Source organism: Rhea pennata, chromosome 2, assembly GCF_028389875.1.
Source record: "Rhea pennata isolate bPtePen1 chromosome 2, bPtePen1.pri, whole genome shotgun sequence".
In the NCBI taxonomy this organism is placed as follows: Eukaryota; Metazoa; Chordata; class Aves; order Rheiformes; family Rheidae; genus Rhea; species Rhea pennata.
The window spans coordinates 54,142,967-54,163,169 of NC_084664.1; the positions used below are offsets into that span (position 1 = coordinate 54,142,967).

General features: G+C 43.8%; 1 protein-coding gene across 3 annotated transcripts in view; it reads right to left on the reverse strand.

Annotated features, from left to right (window-relative positions):
• TBX20 (T-box transcription factor 20) overlaps positions 1-18,459 on the reverse strand; it is a 41,631-nt gene extending 23,172 nt beyond the window's left edge. For all 3 annotated transcript variants that reach the window (XM_062569552.1, XM_062569550.1, XM_062569553.1), the window contains exons 1-5: positions 18,264-18,459; positions 16,252-16,486; positions 14,787-14,951; positions 9,515-9,623; positions 3,585-3,743 (exon numbers count right to left, since the gene is read on the reverse strand). In XM_062569552.1, coding sequence (XP_062425536.1) covers positions 3,585-3,743; positions 9,515-9,623; positions 14,787-14,951; positions 16,252-16,486; positions 18,264-18,390 — 795 coding nt within the window. In that variant the 5' untranslated portion in view covers positions 18,391-18,459. The remainder of the gene's footprint in view (positions 1-3,584; positions 3,744-9,514; positions 9,624-14,786; positions 14,952-16,251; positions 16,487-18,263) is intronic.
• Between the last annotated feature and the right edge of the window lie 1,744 nt (positions 18,460-20,203).

Genomic DNA, 20,203 nt, shown 5'->3' on the forward strand with positions numbered 1-20,203 from the left:
AGGCTTCATGTTACTCAAGCAGAGAGAAGCCGCACACATACAAGGTTATTGCTTCCAAATACTTTAGCACAAATTAGGCAGTGTTTTCCATCAGCAGTGCACAGCATCCTGCTAAGATCTGAGCCTCTTTGGTGGAGCTGCACACCAGCTAACCTGAGCCCAAACCACAGGCCTGCTGCCTGCAAACTTGAGAATGCTATTTCAGTTCGATCCCACCTATTTTTTTTAGTTATGCAACTGTTCTCTGACAGACCTACCAGCCACCACAGTGGGCCAGTATAACTGTTTTTGCAGAGATAAGATGCTGGGGAAGGGAAGGAGGGAGAGAAGAAGTGGGAAGAACCCAAATTTGAGGTGACACAGTCTGGGTGTTAAAAGGGTGGTCCCATTAAAATCCTCACAGTCTTAAAAGACGAGTTCTCTTATAATCAAAACTCTTCTGTCCTCTTCACATTGAACTACAGACTGGTTCAGTGCATCCCAACAGCCTTTACATCTGCCATAGTAACCCACTGGTTAGGACTCCCTCTGCCCCAAAGCATCAAGGCTCCCCTTCACTTTGCAATATAACTGTTCAGAAATAGAGGGTGCTACCACTATGCTTTTGGGGATCAGGAAAAAATACACACATTGCCCTTCTGTAATTTTCCAGCTGTACAGAAGAGAAGAGATCTGGTAAATAAAATCTGAGACATCACAGTAATATTCAGATTTTCCAACTATACTATTTCTTCTAGGAATTAAAAATGAATTAAAAGTGAGTAGTTAGAATTTGATTGTACACAAGACAAGGTCTGTCCTTCAAGGTAGTGAATGCCATACTAACAGAAGCCAAAGAAAATCAACAGCTCTCAGTATTTCATCCTAGGCAGCTATTTCAGCTTGGCTTTCCCTGAAAAAAAAATGTATAAAGAGCCACAACCTCATTTTTAATAGCTGGCCCCTGAGACTCAGAAAGAAAAGGGATCTTTTCCAAATCCACAAATGATCAAATGTTCTCATGAAGTAAAGGTATTTCAGAATTGAGTGGCTCCTCCAAAAAAGGAGGAGGAAACTAAACCCAACTTTTTGTTCTGAGAGAGAGGTCTTTTGGGAGGGAAACACAAAGAGGGAAGGGCAATCTCACAAAAAAAAATGAAGTATATGGGGCCAATAATAAATATTTAATTACTGGTCTGCAGTGTACAAAAGTCAGATCTGAGCTACAGCTCTGGACACAGTAGGAAAAGGAAGGGAGCTTGACAAACAGAGAGGCAGTCTGGTCTGCTGGGTACTGCGTGGGAGCTGGGTCATGAAACCTGAGATGGAAACTAGCTGTCTGATGTCGTCGGCAAAATCAGTTGCCAAGAGGAGAGCCCAGGTCCTCCGAGCGGCTGCTCCTGGGTCTGCCACAGACCCACTCTGCAACCCTGAGCAACTCACATCACCGCTGCACTGCCGCCTTCCCTGCTCGACTCTTTCTGTTCAGTGAGCAAGCTCTCTGGGGAAGGCAGCGATCCTTGCTCCGAGCAATTTCACAAGCGATGGACCCCCGTGTCGGCTGGGGTTTTAGGCTCTCGCATCACACCAATCCAAACAATAGCAACTAGCCTGAACACTGGTCTTGTCACAGGATCTTGTAACAGTTCAGCAAGCCAGTTAAAGTCTCCTCCTGTCTCCAAGAGCTCGGCGTCTTTGACTCATGGTCACGTTGCAAAGAGCAGGGGGTTAGTGCCTCATGTACAGTGAACTGACTTCAACTTATGGCAACGCTTGAAAACTACGTTGTAAAAAGGCAAGCTCCAAGTAGTTCCCTTGACTTAGATCACCAGCACGCTAAGCCAACTGTATTGCAGAATAATAAGAATTTCTATTCATCTCTTGAGTGTCTTTTCACCAATCAAACTTCCATTTTCCTGATATTAAAGGTTTGGTATGACATCAGAAGAGAAACTTTTTGTATCCACCAAATCCAGATGAGACTCGCAATCATTTATGGTCCTATTTTTCCTGAGAGACTGTCTCACAAACAATCAGAGAACATCTGCTAGAAAGCATTTTAAAATGAAATTTGACCTACAATTCAACTCTGTAGCAGTGGTTGGACTGTTTAAATAAATGCATGCCCTTTAAATCTTAAATTATGAGATAGTTTGTTGAAAGTGTAATGTATTTAGCTTTTATCTAATAACCTGCAGAAATGTAATCAACCCCTCCTTAAAACAGTTCTGAAAGAAATGGCAAAAATGAAAAAAGGCTCCATTTTCATTAGTCATAAATAAAATGACAGCATCAACCTCTAGGGGTTCCGGAGATGTTCCATTGAGAAATTTTCCAGGACTCATGTGTGCCTTGGGAAGGTTAGTTTAGAAATGTCTCTGATGTAAGTTATTGGTAAACACAAATCCATTCCACAGAACGAAATTCCAGGTTAAGTTGTTTTTGTGTTTGTTGTTATTTTGCTACTTCCTAGAGAAAGCTAAGTGGAAAAATCTTTTCTAACCACAAGTCCAAATTTTATATTCTCGAGATTGCCACAGGCTGAATTCATTTTCTTTAACATTCAAATATATACTTGAGTTTATAGTCAAAACATTCTGATATTAAAGCTTAAAGCTGGGTGTGGGGTCTGCCACAATTAGTGACACAGCCCTACTACTATTACGTTCATTGCTTATTTGGCACAACATGCAGTAATTTCTTTTTATTCATAGCACTTAGAAACTAATAATTTTTGCCTCAGATTAACAAATGTACATTTTTTTAGACCAACAAGTATTTTGACTCTCTGATGCTACCTGCCCACATGTTTGGACAGCACTTGTTGCATTTTTAGAATAGCCTGGCTTAACTTGGGGGAAATTGAGACAGAAAGAGGCACTTTAAGAAGCGCAGTAGTCATTAAAACGCACTCTAAATTGCACTGAAGCCAACAACATCTTTCCACTGACTTTAATATTAGAGTTTTATCCACTGTTGAGCAAAGCCTCTGTTTTCCAATTGTTTATATATGTCCTAAAATGACTCATTAGCAATCCATTGTTATGATCTCCTCCATTTTGTGTATATTATTCACTGGCATGCAAATTGAAATTCAAACATCTGGATGTAATCTGGGCAGCCTCTGAAAAGCCTATCTCTCAGCGATTTCCCTTACTTTCAAGCCTTCCGGCTTAATTATTCGACTTTTTAAGTCCGTGAAATCGTCGTGTGCAAACCAGAATGTCTGCCAGCTACTACCTCAAAGCGTGAGCTCACCAGAGATCACAACAGCTCCTTAATGAACTATAATTTAAGAAGTACTAAAGGATAATATGCAAACAGCTTTGTATAGGCAGAAAAGAAGACAAATAAAAGCCTCTTCCGTGTCATCCTTACTCTCATGAACAATCTTTACGTCCCTTTGAAGCTAGGAGAACTACCCATGTACATAAGAATTACTCCTTAATATGAATTAGGTTGGACAAGGCCACTGCAAACATTCAAATGGAAAGGTAAGTTATATCAGCAAGTTTCCTCAACCACATCTCAGTGTGGGGGAAAGAAGGAATTTCTTAGCTGTGGGGAATTTAACTAAATCAGAGGAAGTTAGCAACTGTACTCACCAACTGATTCTGATAGGCGGTAACAGCTGTAAAAACTGTTTCTGGAAAGATAAATGTCCTGAACTCTTCAGATTTCAGATTTAGCAAAGACGCTGTGTGATCCTTCTTCTTAATAATGTGGACCCTTGGCTGGTACTTGTGCATGGAGTTTAAAATGATCTGAAAGAAACAGTTACAAGGCATTGTCCTGAGAGGAAGATTAACAAGGCTGTTGAAGACAATAAAACTGCATGGAAAATAAAGGTACAATTAACACTGTTGAGGGGACATCTTAAATCTAACTAGCCTGGGGCTGGTTTTCCGAACAAGCTCTCCAGCTCATCTGGACGGGTGCTTTCTTCTGAAAACTAAGCTGTAAGAATAGGCATTTCAGGAGCTGATGTCCTCTCACCCCTGTGTCACTAGTGAGCACACGCTTCTGAAGCATAAAAACCTGTTCCTGCAGGTGAGATGTTCTACATACACAATGTGTTATTGCTAGTTTGTGCCCCAGTTTGTAGGTGCCACCGACAAGTGTAAATATATATACATATATATATATGTAAATAACTCTTCAAAAGCATACGGCCAAGAATTCACATTTGTAAAATTGTATGGGTGGCAGAATAAAACCAGGCAGAAACCCTCTGCAAAAAACATGACAAAACAAAACTACAAAAGAACTGCCACCACTAGCACAAAGAGCTGAAAAACCAACCCTCCCTAGGGTCTTAGGGTTTCACCATTCAAACCTTTAAAGCAACCTACTTTGTAGATGCTCTTCACTGCAAACTAACGAAATCATGAAGAGAAATCAGTCCAGAACTGTAAACTGGACAGGTTTCACCATTTTTTCTTGATAATAATTGTTTATGAGCAAAAGCGTAATTCCAAACCTAATGGACCAACTAACCAATTTCAATGCTCACTGGAGTCAAACAGAGATTCTCACTTGCTTCAATTAGCACTGGATGGAGGCCTATTTGGCTGCTCTAACCACAATATTACAATATAAGAATTAGAGAGCTCAGCTCGCACCAGTCCTTGTTTTGGATATAATCACAGTCATAAGACTGAATTGGCAATGGTGTGGGTGGTTCTATTTTACGGGGGCCATAACAACATTACAGCCAGTTCTGTACATCTGGAATAGCTAATCTGCATTCCATGGGAAGCGTTAACTTCAGCTGAAACACAGCAGAAGTGCAGTATTTCATGCTAACTTAGTAAATAAGAAAGATTGCATACTGCCTAGGAGTGGGGAGCTTAGAAACAGCTTTTTCATGGCTAAAATTCCCTTCGGCATTTTCTTCTCTTCTCCTTTGGGGTGAAGGATTGCTGCAACTTGCACCGTGATTTTGGTGGGCTGTGCATGGGGAGAAGGGAGTCACTATGATGACAGGGAGTCATCGCTCTGAAAGTGTTATATGTCAACTTTTACAAGTTCAGGTCCTTTCTCAAATCACTTCATCAGTTTATACACACACGCATGCATGCGCACACACACTGGGCAAATGCTTTGCGATTAATATTCTCAGTACTTTTCTCTCTATTTCTCAGATTTTGTCTCACCAGCCTAGTCAGTGGGACCCAGTAGATACTCTGTACTTTGGGACCAGCTCTAAGCAGTTAGAAAAGACATTTTAGACATCAGTGTGTGCCTGGCGATCAGCTTAGTGAGCGGCTCGGCACGGCACTTTCCATTGTCTTTAATGGCCGCGATATCCGTGCCGCGGCATTACATCTGAGCAGCAGCCGAGCGGAAGGAGGAAAAGGCTGCGATGGAGCAGCTCCCACACATACCCTTTCCTTTCACTCCTTTGTGAATGTGAATTGCGATAATGAAACTCCATTTTTCAAACAAGATCACGTAATCCTCTATGAAAGTTTTCCAAGACCAAAAGTGCACTTAAATAACATCCTCTACCATGATACTCTACCCCACGTATTCCCACCGGAGAAAAGTCAGGTCATTCAGGTACAAAACACAGTACCAAATGCAGCCGAGAGTTCACAAAGATTCTGGGAGGCCCGAGGTCAAAGTTAAGGTCACCATTTCCTTTTTACTGGGGTCCATGCATATTGTGCTCCATCTGCAGCCCCTCAGAGGATGTCAAGATTGCAGCATTTGCTGACATTAAAGTCAGTTGGATACTGAAAAATACTTCTTAACATCTGTGCATCCTTTTGTATTCAGATTGTCAAGACAGCCTAACGAACTTTAATACACAGAGTGCATCCACTGAGTAGTCCCCAGTGTTGGCCTTCAAGTCAGAACAGTCCCCCACCTGTGCTGCGTATTTAGCAGAAAATCTCTGATGCCAGCTCTGAGATACTCATGCTGGTGTGCTCAAAGAGAAACACGAGGGCCACGAATGCTTATGAGATTCCCCCCAGCACGTGCTTACTGACAGTGCAGAGTGATCACAGGCCTCCAGCTATCCCATCTGCTTCTGTGCTGACAACCTCAGGTAGGGGAGATGACCAGGATCCTTCGTGGCAGGATCACGCTCACCACGAGGTCAGGTAAGGTTTAGAAGCAGCTGGCTCCCACTGGCCACCAAAGGCAATCTGGATGCCAGCTGCAAAATCCCTGAGGTGACTCTGAATTCGGGAAGTCTGCTGTGAATACAGCTTCCACATTCACTGAAGAAGAGCATTACTGGCAAAGGCTTACTTTTTAAAAGCATTTAGGTTTCAAATTTTTACCAGTTTAACTTTCTCAAAAATGGCCATCATTCCCTGTGGCTATTCTGAAACACTTCCTTCACCGTGGTACATTCTTTGGCCGTGTTCACACCTTCGCATCTCTTTTTGCAAACATTGATGCATTCAGGTTTTGCTGTCACAAAAGCCATGTATGCATTTGCACCAGAAAAGCAACTGTGATAACGTATATACTCATGACTGGTCTCACTGTGAACCAAAGATGATACCACCACAACTAAATGTGATTCAAAGTCCTAAGACAAGCAATTGATGTGAAAAATATCACCAGAAATTGGAAAAAAATCATAATACTCATAAACGTTCTGCAACCAGGAAAACAGAAATTACTTGGTCAGCTCTGAAAATCCAGAGATGGAAGCCATTTCCTTTCTCTAGTGAGGATATCTGAAAGTGTTTCCATAGAGCGAGCCGTATGTCATGCACACAGAGATAAGACTTCTCCGCAATACTTGGGGAGAATATGTGCATAGCTACGGGCTTACGCAAGTCGCTGAAGATACATCAGCAGAGATGCTTGCCAAGTCCAAAAGTCTCAGAATAAGTGAAAACAAACACTAAAACAAACAAATGCCTCTCTTCTGTTCAGGTGGATTCCTTTTCAGGAAATGAACCACTCTACAAATAAAACCCCACAATTATCGTAACAGCCAAAACTGTCTTTTGGGGGTTAGAGAAAACAAGCAACTAGAACAAACTGCAATTAGGTTGGTTCCATCTTCTATACCTGTAAGTAGTACTTAAAGACAGTTTTTAGGCCATTAAAACTTCATCAGGAGCCAACATGCCTTATCAAACATAATTAACATTTTAGTAGCTCAATTAAAAAGATCTCCTTGGTGAAGAAGGGTTCTTTCAAACAGAAGGGAGAGGTTTCAGAAGGCATTTCAATTCTCCCCTTCCCTTAGCACACAGGAGCTCAGAAATACCATTGGCCATACCGCAGCAAACCACCCTTTTTAACGCTTCAGAGAATGAATTTCTTCCTTAATTCTGTTGAGCATCCAATGATGATATTTACATAGCTTCAACGAGGCAGCACATAAAACCTGACACTCTAATTTGGAACATAAAACTTGATCAAATATTAAAAAGGGAGTGCTCCACGAAGGCATAATGTCTGTCACGCAAATCTCAACCCAGCATCGAGCCTTCAGGGCTTGTTCTTAGCTGAACAAGCAAAACTTTCCATTGACTTCAGCTGTTCAAAGACTAAGTGCAAAGAATCTGTTCCACCTCTGCTGTTTCTTGGAAAGTTAATCAGGAGGCCACATCTCCTAAGCCACGGATCATATTCTCCCACTGTGTGTATCTGAAATGATTACATCTTGCTCTGTCACATGCCTCAGTTCCCGACAGTTTCTCAGACCTACTTCTATTTTATACTCATCTGGACTTCTGGGAACTGCACCACTACTAACAAGTTTGCAATATACTGCTGCGAGCCCTTTATTAGAGGCACACATGGCCCCTGTTATGATGAAAAATGCTTCTTTTTAAAGTACGTATACCGCTCTATCATCACTCGATGATAGAGCCCACAAATCTTCAGCTTTGCCCTTCTAGAGATTATGAAATCGGAGAAAAAAGACATTCTCCTCCAGCCAGGAAGGGAGTGACGGTGGGAAAAGGATTTAAGAAAAATATATCCGCCAACAGATCTTTACAAAGGAACAACAGGCATCTAGCTGGACTTTCTTTAGATTTTTTTTCTTCTTCTCCTTTTTTCTAGTTCTCAGGATATATTTCAAACTATAAAGGCCACGGTTCAGTTTTTAGGTCTTGAACAAAAATTCTCTTTCAAATGAGAAGTATTTGCACAGAACACACTAAGACAAACGGCCACTATGCCAAACAGCCTGCAAACGCAATTAATAGCATGCTTTCGTACGGGTGGGCTTTCTGATATCACGTGTCACTGTGCTGCAACTATTCTGCTTTGCAGATTAGTTATCCTCCCCTACGTTTCACAGTTCAAAATCAAGCCTGTCTTGCTGACGTCTCCTTTATCAATACGCTTTTTTTTTAATTGTCCTGTTCTGAGCCAACAACTCTTTCAAATCCACCCCCCTGCTTCTTCAGCTTTCCCATGGAGAATTGCCTAGCTCAGAGTCACTTTTAGCTCTTCTTTCTCCATTATAAGGTGCCACCAAGCCATTCTGTACTTTTCAGGTAGCTTCTTAGGGGCGGCTCTTACCACCTGACATTAGACTGTACAGTGGCTGAATGCAGATTCTCCACTGATGACTGAAGGAGCATAGAGGGAACCCACTGCCAGCAGTTCTGCATCCTATTTCCCAGCTTCCAGCCTCAGAGCTTTTGACAACAGAGTGGTACCAAACAGTGCTGGGATCTGTTCCATTTAGAGGCCCCAGTCCACCCCGTTGCATGCTGGGGATGCAAAAGTCTAAGGTTATTCTGGGAACAATTGAGGCATATCTACTTCCATAATTCTAGAGCCCTTGTTTGGTGTTTCTAACAATCTTCTGCTGATTCTGTACCCATTCTGCCTAGGAGTAAAAAAGCTATTATCCATGGACCCAACCCTAATGCCTGTAACGGCGACATGCTAGTCAGTAGAAGGGAACTCCCAAGCACACACTGGAAAGTATGTGGGTTTGCTAGATGGTGTGGTGTGACAAAACATACTGCCAGGTCACAGCAAAATGAAGATGGAAGCACAACGAAAAGCTCATCTGCCTTCCTTTCTCCTTCACTGTTATGTGCAACCTCATCCTGAATTTTTCCTCATTGGATGCTCTGCCTCCAACTGGAAAGGGAGCATGATTTGACTGCCTGTGTTGACCTGGGCCTTACCCATCTATCTCAGGAACGTCCCAGTAGGGCATAGCCTCTAGAACCTGTGCAGAAACGTGTGCTCGTCCAGCCTGTGGGTTCAAACATTCCCAGGCAGACGATGCCACACTCCCTCCTCCAGAAAAGTGAAAACAATGGTAATGCTGATGCAAAGGGAATGCTTATGAAAGATAATAAGCAGATTTCTGGGATTATCAAAAAGAGAAATTAAAACCCAAAACATTTAATCTTTGCACAGCTTCCCCCTCCACTGTGGCATGAAGGGCTGGCCAAGAAAGGTGTAACCTCAGAGCTAAGGCAGTCTTTTCCCTTTGGGACCTTTGTCCTACAGGATTAGCCCCGTGGTACAAGTGAGAAATTCCCTCATTGTGGATTTTTTACCCTTTCCCACCAGGAGGGCTACTCACATGGCCATGCTGATCCAGCTCGTTGTTCGTGAGCTTCACTTTTTCGAATGATACCATCTGCTTTAGCAATTGCTCTCCTGTAAATGGTGAGTCAGGGTGCACGTACAACCTAAAAAACACACAGAAAAGACATGCTCATAAAAATCTCACCAGTTGGCTTGTGTGTGGGCACTACCTTTGCAAAAAATTAGAAAGCCCACAATATTTTGCTTCCAGGATATGCAGCGGTTTCATAGAAATGAATTTCCTGAGAGCTTAGTATAATACAGTTCTGCTACAACCCACAATCTCCCTAAATTAATGATGCCTGAAATATGACCATTAATGAAAGACAGTAGAGCACATGAGTTCTTTCATTCACCAGAATATAATGAAGAATTCTGTGTCCAAGTGCTAGATTGCTCTCTAACCATAGCTATTATTTTATCTAGTTATCTAAAATGGGAACATTAACTAACATTCACTGTTTTGTCTTTTCCCAAATGAAAAATTGATCATGTCTTTCCCCACAGCTGTACTAACAAGCACTTAAAATAACAATGACTACAGCTCCAAGAGAAAAAAACATGGTGTCATTAGAGAGATAATGGGGGAATGTAGATAAAAATGCATTTTTCTTTATATGTAACATTAAGCTGTGATAATGATTTTAACCTGCACTCGATCACACGTTAGCTGTGGTGACGTGTGTTTACAAGAGGCTGAAGGCTGCAGTCCAGCACAGTGATTTGACATTAAAAAATTAATTGCAGCTATGTAATTAACAATCCACAACTTAAGAAATTAAGCAGAAGAAAAGGAAGCACAGAAGACATGTAGATAAAAAGATATATACATTATGACTAGACTATTCACAAGTGCTGGGCTATTTAAGAACAATGATTTTACAGGAATGGTAAATTGCTGAAAACTATTTAACTCAAATGTTCTTCTGTGATATTAAATTAAAAGCTAATTTAGCTCTTCAGCTGGGTCAAACTGGAATTGTTTCACTTCTGTCAGCGTTGATTATCCTGCGCGGAGGGCCTGCCTCTCTCTCTACAGATGATGTATTTGGCCTCACTGATAGATTTGTTCCATTACGTGGGTGGGGCAGTGCTGAGATGTAGGGTAAAAGAAGTAAATATATCATCTAAATAATTTTTTTTTATTGAGCTACAGTTTGGGTTAGGCAAAGGGAGACCTGAAAGACCACGAAGTGATGAGGCTATGTGGATCCCCTCATCGAGGAGTGTCTGTACTAATGGCTTTGGGGAGCACAGCTCTGTTGCTCAATGAGGAAAGGTTTCATCCTGGATTCTGTCTTTGCCAGCAAAATCCCCAAGACACGGTTCTGCTAGCTAAACTGAGGTTTTACCAGCATAGCTCTCTTCAGATGTTCGGTATGTTTTCCTTAAATTGATATGAAGCACAGCTTGGCTGGTATAACTGTGTCCACAGCAGGGATGCTGTGCCAGGATTTGTACTGCAATAAAATGTTCCTAACATACGCAGGACCTCGCTGCTCTTGACTCTCCTGATTGTACCGCAAGGCTTGTGAAAAACAATGATTTATTTGAAAACCCAAGATGTGGAATTCTGTTATGTCAAAAGAACATTACCTTTCCTGAAAATTAACTTTGCCTTCCTGTAGGAAACTATGAAAATCTGAATCTTTAAAAGGTCAAATCATACAGATAAAACAAAAGGAATCTTAAACATATTGCTTCCAACCTCTGCAATTTTTCAGCCAATCGTGTGATTTTATTTTTTATTTTTTTTATTTTTTTGGAGCCTGACTCCTGATTCTGAATGGCTGGATAGCTAATACTGTTTTATTGAGATCACAGAGTGTCAGGCTTAACAAGGTTTGGCTAATTGGGACCAAAAAGCCAAACTATTTCAAATATGTGCTTGGGGAGTGAGTAAAGATCTTTGTGTGTTTAAAAGCTGTGCACAACTGTTTTACCCCATACACAGTTAATGTTTGACACTGCTACCAAGCTATGGATTACCTGGGTGTTAGCAGAGAGCTAACAGGAAAGTTGCCGAAGGATTGGTACCTGAATACTGGTTATTTAAATGTATTTATAAACCTTGTTTTCTTTACTGATTTGCTCTATGCCTTCAGTCCCACATGAAGGCATGGCTCTGCATGTTTGAACTACACCTCCCAGCATACTTCTCCTAGGGCCTGATCCTGTACAGCCTGGAAAGGAGGACTCAAAAGCAGACACAACGCCGTCTGAGGTGGAGGGAGCCCAGGAGACCGCGAGCGTGCATGAGCACAGGGATTAGAGGACGAAACGTGCACATTCCACCGACGTGCACACAGCTCCCGCTGCGGCGGGCGCGAGCTCTGCCGCCAAAGGCTGGCCGCATGGGAGAGCTTGTGCACTTGAATTCACAAAGGCTCTAGGAGCCTTCTTTGGATCTAAATTTGCTCCAAGGTTTTTAATGTTTCATGAGATATCCATGATTTGGGTACTGCTTCCTTCTTGTGTATTTTGGAACGCTATACCATTTTCCTTCTATGCAGTTTACAGTTGGACCGGTCCTACAAGCTCTCTGCGCGTGCAATTTTCATTACCTTAACGTCACAAACAGATAATTTGTAAAATATAACAACAGCTTTTCTAAAAGTTTCCTTCCTAGAGTTTTCTCTAAGTGTGTAAATACTACAGCTTCATTAAACAAATGATTATGGGCAGGCCAGTGTTGCCAAAAAAGTAAAACAACAGGAAAAAAAAACTTTATGAGTGAAAGACAGGAGGCAGAAAAGGGAGAACAGGCACTAAAGGTACATGCTGAAACTTATTAAGCTGATGTTGCTTTCAAATAGTCTTTGCAATTCGGAAGAACAAACAAAAAATATCCCATAGGAATTCTATCCCCAGAAAGCACTTCAGAAGACTTACAAAAGACTTTCTGAGAAGTATTTTTATCCAAGTGTCTGTGGCAAAATAAAGTTGTCTTAAATGTTGACAGCAGGAAGACAGGGGTAAAACTGTTTTTTCTAGTGAATTCCCTGAAGGACTAATCTTTCAAACAGCATCACAGAATACTTAGTAATTTTGAGAAAAGTCGTTTTAGCGTTTAAAGTTATTTTTGGAGTAGAAAGAGTAAAAAGTGTTATGGATTTGATGTAAAGCCTTACACCTGCATAATGTGACTTGGGCATTAATTCCCCTGATACCTTTGAAACTATCTAGGTGAATAGAGAGCAATGTGTATGTGGAGTTAGCACCTTGGCACTACCAGCTCCAGCACTAAAAACGTACATTTGGAGGAAAGAAATCATGAGCAGTAACTTCATGGAAGGCTTCTGCTCCTGGAGCAGGACCATGTTAAGATGGGAAGACTGCTACTTTTAATGTGTTCGAGAACGATTGAGGCTTCCCACCTCAAAAGATGCATTAATGCTCCAGAAACAGCAACAGTGATGCAAGCATGCCAGCACACACCACCTCTTGACAGCCTTTTCTCATCAAATAGCAGTGTAAGAAGCAAAAAGTGCATATACATATGTGCAAGTACCATTTATAGAAATAAAAAGTAATCTATGCCCATGTTATTATCAGTTCCGCTTTGTCTAAACATCCTGAAAATAAAACAGGATATGCAGCATATGTATACATTAGCACACAGGGGCACTGACCTGATGGGGACCTCTAAAAGCTACCAATATGATAATAAATAGTAAACTGCAATAAGGTTTGACCTCATCCCTATAAAAGTTGGTAAGGAATTTGCTAATTACTTCAAGGATCAGCCTCCTATCTTAGTCTCATGAGAATTTCTTCACTGAACTATTCTATGCCAGATAGCATGTGGATTAGCATTCTAGCTAAAGGTACCCCCCAAAAAGCTAGGGACTAACAGACAAAGAAGAAGGGAAGAACCCTGCCCTGCGGCTGTTTCTGTCCTTCCTTAATTTTTTGTTTGACGCTGACTCCTTTGGGAACAAGAGTCATCTTCTTCCTTGGGGTTTGAGCAGTGCCTATTACAATACTTCAAATGAAGCCCTTAGCTGTTAACCACATTACAAGAAGGAGTTTTTGGCCCTGAAAACAAAGCCAGCATAACTCCTAGGTTGCTGTCTTTAATAATAGCTTCCACGCATGCACTTTTTCTTTACTTCCCTGAGCTGCCTTCCAGAGATCCGGAGTCAGCAAGATTTCAGCAGAACTATTTATATAACAAAATTGTTCGGGATTTGGTCCCGCACCCACACCTAAAAATGTGCTTCCATTTCTTCTGTTTTAATTTAATTCCGGCTCTGTAATACCCAAAATCTTAACCCTGGGCTGAGACACCTGGAAGGGATCTGTGTGCCTGCGCAGAGCCCTCCATGCGTCCGAAAGGTTTCTCGCGGAGCCAGAACGGCACCCGTGTTGCTGCCCTATCTCCAGCTCTGACTCAGCAAAGCTGTTAGACATGTGCTTCTGCCTTACTGGTCTTGGGGACTTAAGTACATACTGAAGTGCTGTGCTAAATATGATAAAGTATAGGTCGCCGCTGAAGTGCTTCCCTACCGTAAGGCCTAGGGCTGTAGCCTCAGTTTCCCAATGCCGAAAGAAGTTAGACATTAATTACAGCTATGGAAGGATTTTGAAAATGAGTTTTCTACAGCATTTTGTTCTGTACAGGAAAGGGTGTTAGTTTACTTTTTTTCCCCCTCCCTAAGGTACCAGAAAAATGCTACGATTCCTTAAGAAAGTAAAAATAAATAAATAAAAAAAAAACTCTCTGCAGGGGATACATGGATACATACTTTGATCACTGTATAAAGGGTTACTAACAGTCAAAATAAAATTATTAGTTAGTATACATTGGATATATTATCAAGAAATAAAATAATTAAAAGTATAAACAGCATTGTACTGTAATGTAGTATTTCTACTTGGACTTGTCTGGTGGTGCTTGGATTGCTTTAAATTATACAGTTGAACTGGGGGGAGGAAATCGAGAGAAAAATCAAAGACTTGAAAAAAGTTTCCTGATCTAAATTGAGGCAAATTTCCTTAAAAAAAATAAAAAATAAAAATAAAAAAGCATTAAGCCAAATCCTGCACAGTTTTGGAACAGTCAATATAAAAATCAAACCTCATGCAGAGATTTGAGGCCTGATTCTACCTCACAGAAATTAATTGGAGTTTTGAGATCAACCTTTTTCAGCAAGGTCTCAGGCGCTCAGATCACTGTTTGCAAACAGCATACAAAAGTTAATAGGTATTTCTTGAAGGGACACAAACATACACGGACACACAAACTAGCTGTAAAATCTACAAACCTTGCAGGGAGTGGAGGGTCAGCTTTTCCAGCTACTAGCCAGGAAGACCTGTGGTAGGCATATCTGTATCTTTTATTGTCCACAGGAACTATATCCATTAACACAATGTACTTGGCTTCAGGATCCACTCCCGAAAAGGAAACCCTGATCGTAGGAAACATTCTCCTGAAATAAAGGTAGATCAGAAAATAAACACACAGATGGAGAGCAGAAATAAAAACTTCTGAAAAGCCACTACGAATAAGAATTACATTTTAAACTCCTGGGAAAAAAAATGGAAACATCAATTGCATGACAGAAATTAAATCCCACATATCTCTAAAATATACACAGAAACAACAGACACAAATTGGAATAACTTCTTTGAAGCAAAAAGATAAAATGGTAATAGTGAAAAAGTAAAGGAGGAAAATGCATTTTTGCCCAGTACTTAATGTGCACAAACAATGTCAGAAAACAGTTGTACCAAAGGTATGGAAGTTCATACAAACATTTATTTTTGTGGGATCCATGCTAGGGCTAGGGACATACTGCAAAAATTATTTCCACTAGTATTACCACGAAGTGCAGATGCATCTTGTTTTAGCCTGTTCAGAATATTCCCAAAAGCATTGCCACAAGCTTCCTTTTTTTCCCACTTGAATTTTGACAAAACATGGATTTTAAAATGCAGTGTTTTGCCATATGCTAGAAATAAAGTTAAGTAACTTTAAAAAAAATGGAACTTCACGTTGCAGATTTTATACATGTTTTTTTAAACACACACTGGTATGTCTGGCTCGTTATAATAATCATCAGGGAGCTACATAAATAACAAGTAACTTCGGGGATTACAAAAACTGACATTTGGCTGCTACAGACTGCATTTTGCTGACCCCAAAAGCCTTGCTGAAGAAGCTCAAGGCTTTGAGATGACTAAAAAGCCTACGATTGTTTTGCACACGATATGCAAACAGAGAAAAGACGTTCATCAAAAAAAAAAAAAAAAAAAAAAAAAAAGAAAGAAAGAAAGAAAAGAAAGAAAGAAAGAAAGAAAAGAAAAAACGGAATTACTGCTCTGTGACCCTGCGTTCGCGTGTGTCTGTAGCACCGCAGCCCTGCAAAGCTGCTGCACAACGCAAAGCGGCTTGCGGCCACAGTGCTGACTCCCGCTCGTTTGCAGGCTAGGGGCTTCCTTGCAGATCATTAGGGCACCTAAATGTCTACCCAAACTGTTCGGACTTGTCCCGTACGAGCTCAGCCTCCCGCAGAGGACATGTACGCAGGGTGGCAGAGGAGCAGCCGCAGGGAGCTGAGCCCTGCTAGCAGTGCCCGCCGGTGGGGTGCCCTCACCCCGGCCCTGCTGATCCCTCAAGATGAAGGCTCTCTTGGATTTTTTTTAATTATTTTTATTTTTTTGCAATTTCCACTCAAACAGCTGCCCACCCTGCCCTGCCTCCCCCGGCGCGCTGCCGTCCAGCCTTACCTCCCCGACTTGGTGATGATCATCTCGGTGCCCAATTCGTGGAACTTGTCCCAGAGCTCCTTGGTCTCCAGGCTGCAGGAGATTTTGGCCATCTCCTCGCTGGGGATGATGGGGGTGGTGGGGATGAGGGGCTCGGTGCAGAGGGACGAAGGGCTGGCGCTAAAATCCCCGTGAGGGTCCAGGCCGGACAGGTCGGTCAGAGGCTGGGTGCAGGAGGATTTCTCCACGAATTGTTCTGCAGGGTTTGGGGGAGAAGAGCAGAAGGGAGGTTCAGCCGGGACGGGGCTACGGGCGACAGCAAACCCGCACCCAGAGGGAGACGCTCAGCCTCCATTGAGCCCCTTCTCGGAGACGGCAGCTCCAGACTCGGCGGCAGCGCGATGCTCTTGAGGGCTCCGCGGGGCGCGGAGGGGCCGCGCCGCCCTGCGCGTTGCTTCCCCCTCCCCCCCTCCCCCCCCCCCCCCCCCGCGGTGCTGCCGGGGGATTTCCGCGGAAAGGTCACTAATTCTCATTAAAGCGGGGGCGCTCGGGTCGCGCCGCGGCGCCGTGCGCGGCTGCGCTGCTTTGCGCGGTCCGGTTCGCGTGGCAGCGGCGGGACAGCGGGAAGATGCGCTCCGCTCCCCCGCGGAGCCGCCTTCCCGCGGCGCCTCCGCCGCCCTCGAGCGAACAAATCCGCCGTGCCCGTACCGAAACAAAATAAATAAAATAAAATAAATAAAATTAACAAATTAAAGAGGCGAGATTCTGCCCCAAATCTTCAGCAAATAAAAGCTGAGATACACACAGTCGTTTTCCCTCAGTTTCTAATTGGAAGGTGTGGGGCAACGGAGTTAAAAAGAAAATTAGAAATATGAATTAAGCGAACATTTTCAAAAGAGCCTTGCAGAAAAAAATTAAGTGTTTAACTCGAGACTATTTAAATACGTCAAACAGACATATTATGACATACCCGGCCTATACTATCGCACGGACTAAAAAAATATATATTTTAATATATATAAAAAAAACTTACAAGGAATCCCCAGAATACATGAAATCTATTAAGCTATTTGATTAGATAGAGCAGACATTAAACTTCCTATAAGCTTGAACGAAATCTTGTTCACTGGCACCCAGAGTTTTTAATACATTGTTATTTTTCGTAGTTTTCTGTGAACTGCTGTATGCGTGCAAGGATTACGAGTCACAGAAATGCGCGGCGAGGGGAGATGTTGACGTTTTTTAAAAGACTTCGGGAATCTGCATCAAAGTGAGCGAATATGAGTGAAATCTCTAACCCGAAAATCTCGAATAATTATTAAAAAAAACTTCTCAATTACTGTAGACTGAAACAGTCTGTATAAGCCCACATCGAGTAGCGGTGGAATAAAGGAGTTTTGAGGTCTACGCACAAATTTTATTAGTCCTTGTTAACAAGGAACAATACCATTTTTTTATTATTATTTGACTTTTAAAAGCACACATGATGTGCAATAAATAAGAGACGGTTTATTTCATACCGGTGAAGAGAAACATCTCTACCCCAGGGCGTGATATTATTCTGCGAATGGCAAAGCCGGATAAATAAACAGAGTAACTTAACCTGGAGGAATTTGGAAAACGGCTCGTATTATAAACAACCTCGCCTGAAAAGGACGGTGCATAATAAACAATAATAATAATAATAATTAAAGAGATTTAAATTGCCTCTGTGCTGAAGCTTTCACTTCTATAAAAAGAATATATATATATATGCTTATACACACACATATATATATATTATATATATATGCATGTATAGAGAGAGGGAAAGCCGCTGCTATCGGAGCCGGGCTACAGGAGCTTTGAGGAGGGCGGATTTCGGAGGAAACGAGCACTTCGGGAGCGGGCTCGGCCGGCGACTGCCGGGCGCGGAGGGGGGCGGCGCGGCGCAGCCCCCGCGGCGGCGGCGGCCCCGACGGGCGGCCGGCACCCCGCGACCAGCCGGGGCTCCGGACGCCCTGCGCGGGGCCACCGCGGGCTGCGGCACTCACCCAGCGGCTTGATGGTGCTCTCCGGGGACTCCTTGTCCTTGGAGCTCCCGCTGGACATGAGCGCGGCGATGGAGAAGGCGTTGGCCCGCGACGAGAGCTGCGGCTTGGGGGGCGGCGTGTACTCCATGGCCGCCGCCGCGCCCCGCCGGCCGAGGACCCGCAGCGGCGGAGGCCCGTCGGGCGCCGAGCCGGCAGCGGCAGCGCGGGCGGCAGCGGGGGCTGCGGGGGCTGCGGCGGCCGTGCCCGGCGGGGCGGGCGGCGGCGGCGGCGGCCCGGGGCGGTCTGCGCCCGCCGCGCCGCGCTCCCCGCCTTAACTTGCGGGCCGCGGAGATCCTATCGGCCGGCGGCCAATCGGCGCCGGGACACGTCAAGGGCCCGCGGCCCGGCCCGGCCCGGCGCGGCCCGGCCCGGCGCCGCCGGGGGAGGAGGGGGAGGAGGAAGAGGAGGAGGGGCAGGCGGCAGGGCCGGCCCTGCCTGCCCACGAGGTGGGCAGGGGGCTGCTGAGCCCCCCCAGCGCCGCCGCCGCGGTCCCCGCCGCCGCGGTCCCCCTCCCTCCCGGGCCCGTGCGGAGCAGAGCGGCCGAGCAGACGCGCTGCTCCCCGCGGTGCTGCGGAGGAGCTGCCTCGGCGCGGAGCTGTGCCTGTGCCGCGGAGGGCATCGGCGGGCGGGTGCGCAGAGGGACGGAGAGAACTAGAGCTTTTGTACCGGGGATGCCATCTTTTTATTCTAAATTTAAATTCTATATACATATATATATATATATATAAATCTTATATGCATTTTATATATATATATATATGTATAGATAGATAGATTTGTTTTTTAAAGCAGCCTTTTTGTCGTCACGGTCCTTCTGCCTCCACGGAAGGTTCCTTGTGGCTGGCCGTGGACTTGGCACTGCTCTCCCTGCACTGCATCCCCAATATTGTTCGATCCCCATCAGAGGCGGTCGCCCCAGCCCCGCCGCTCAGTGCGGTGGGGCCGCGGACGGATGGTTTCCTTCAGCCTGGTTTAATCGGTTCCACTGGGCTTGATGGTATTGATCAAGCACGTAACGCAGAGAGGGAATCAGGACGGGCTGATGGTGCCAACAGGATTATTCCAAGACAGTGATTTAAGTGAATCGTTCACCAGTGCTTTTTCAAACACTTCACGTAAGCAACCGCCTGAAAAAAAAAAGAAAAGAAAAGAAAAGAAAAAAAAAAGGAAAAGAAAAGAAAAGAGAAGAAAAGAAAAACAAAGGAATTTAACTGAAGCCCTTTAAATAAAAAAGAGAATTAAAGAGATCTTTTCGCTAAAACGACCCGGGAGCACTTAAAGTGCCAATTTCTAAACTCAAAACCGAACAGAATCCGAGGGATTTTTAATAGGCAGGCTAGTGCCCAGAGACATGTTGCTGGAAGAGCTACCCCCTGTTAGATGCTGGATCCCAACGGATCTGTGCGACCCGACCCTTCCCTGCCGAGTTTCTAGCTGTAACGTTAATAGGGAGAAGAAAATTACTCGGGTCGCCCTGGCCGCCCATTGGAATTTCAGCCAGTGGAGCTTGTAAAACAAAACAGCGCTTTATCGCTTTGAAATGGGTGAGAACCAGCTGCTGAGTTTCTCCTTTTACTAGCTGAATTCACTAAAAAATATGTTTTCCTATAATAAACAGGACTAATATTTAGAAGAGCCTGAAGTGATTACAGCGTGGCCCGTGGTGGTCTAGGGGCCAGGACTTGTCCAAGGCGTAAGCTAGAGAGAAGGAGGGAGGCACAGGGGAAGAGCCCAGCCAGCCCCCGCGCCGGGGGAGCCAGACGACAGTGGCAAGATCAGGTCACGAAGCGTTTCCTCTTGTCACGGAGAAAGCGAGGCAAAAGATTCTCCCAACATCAACACCCTCCCCCCAAAAAAAGAAAAAGAGAGAGAGAGAGAGAGAGCGCGAAAAAACCCGCTTT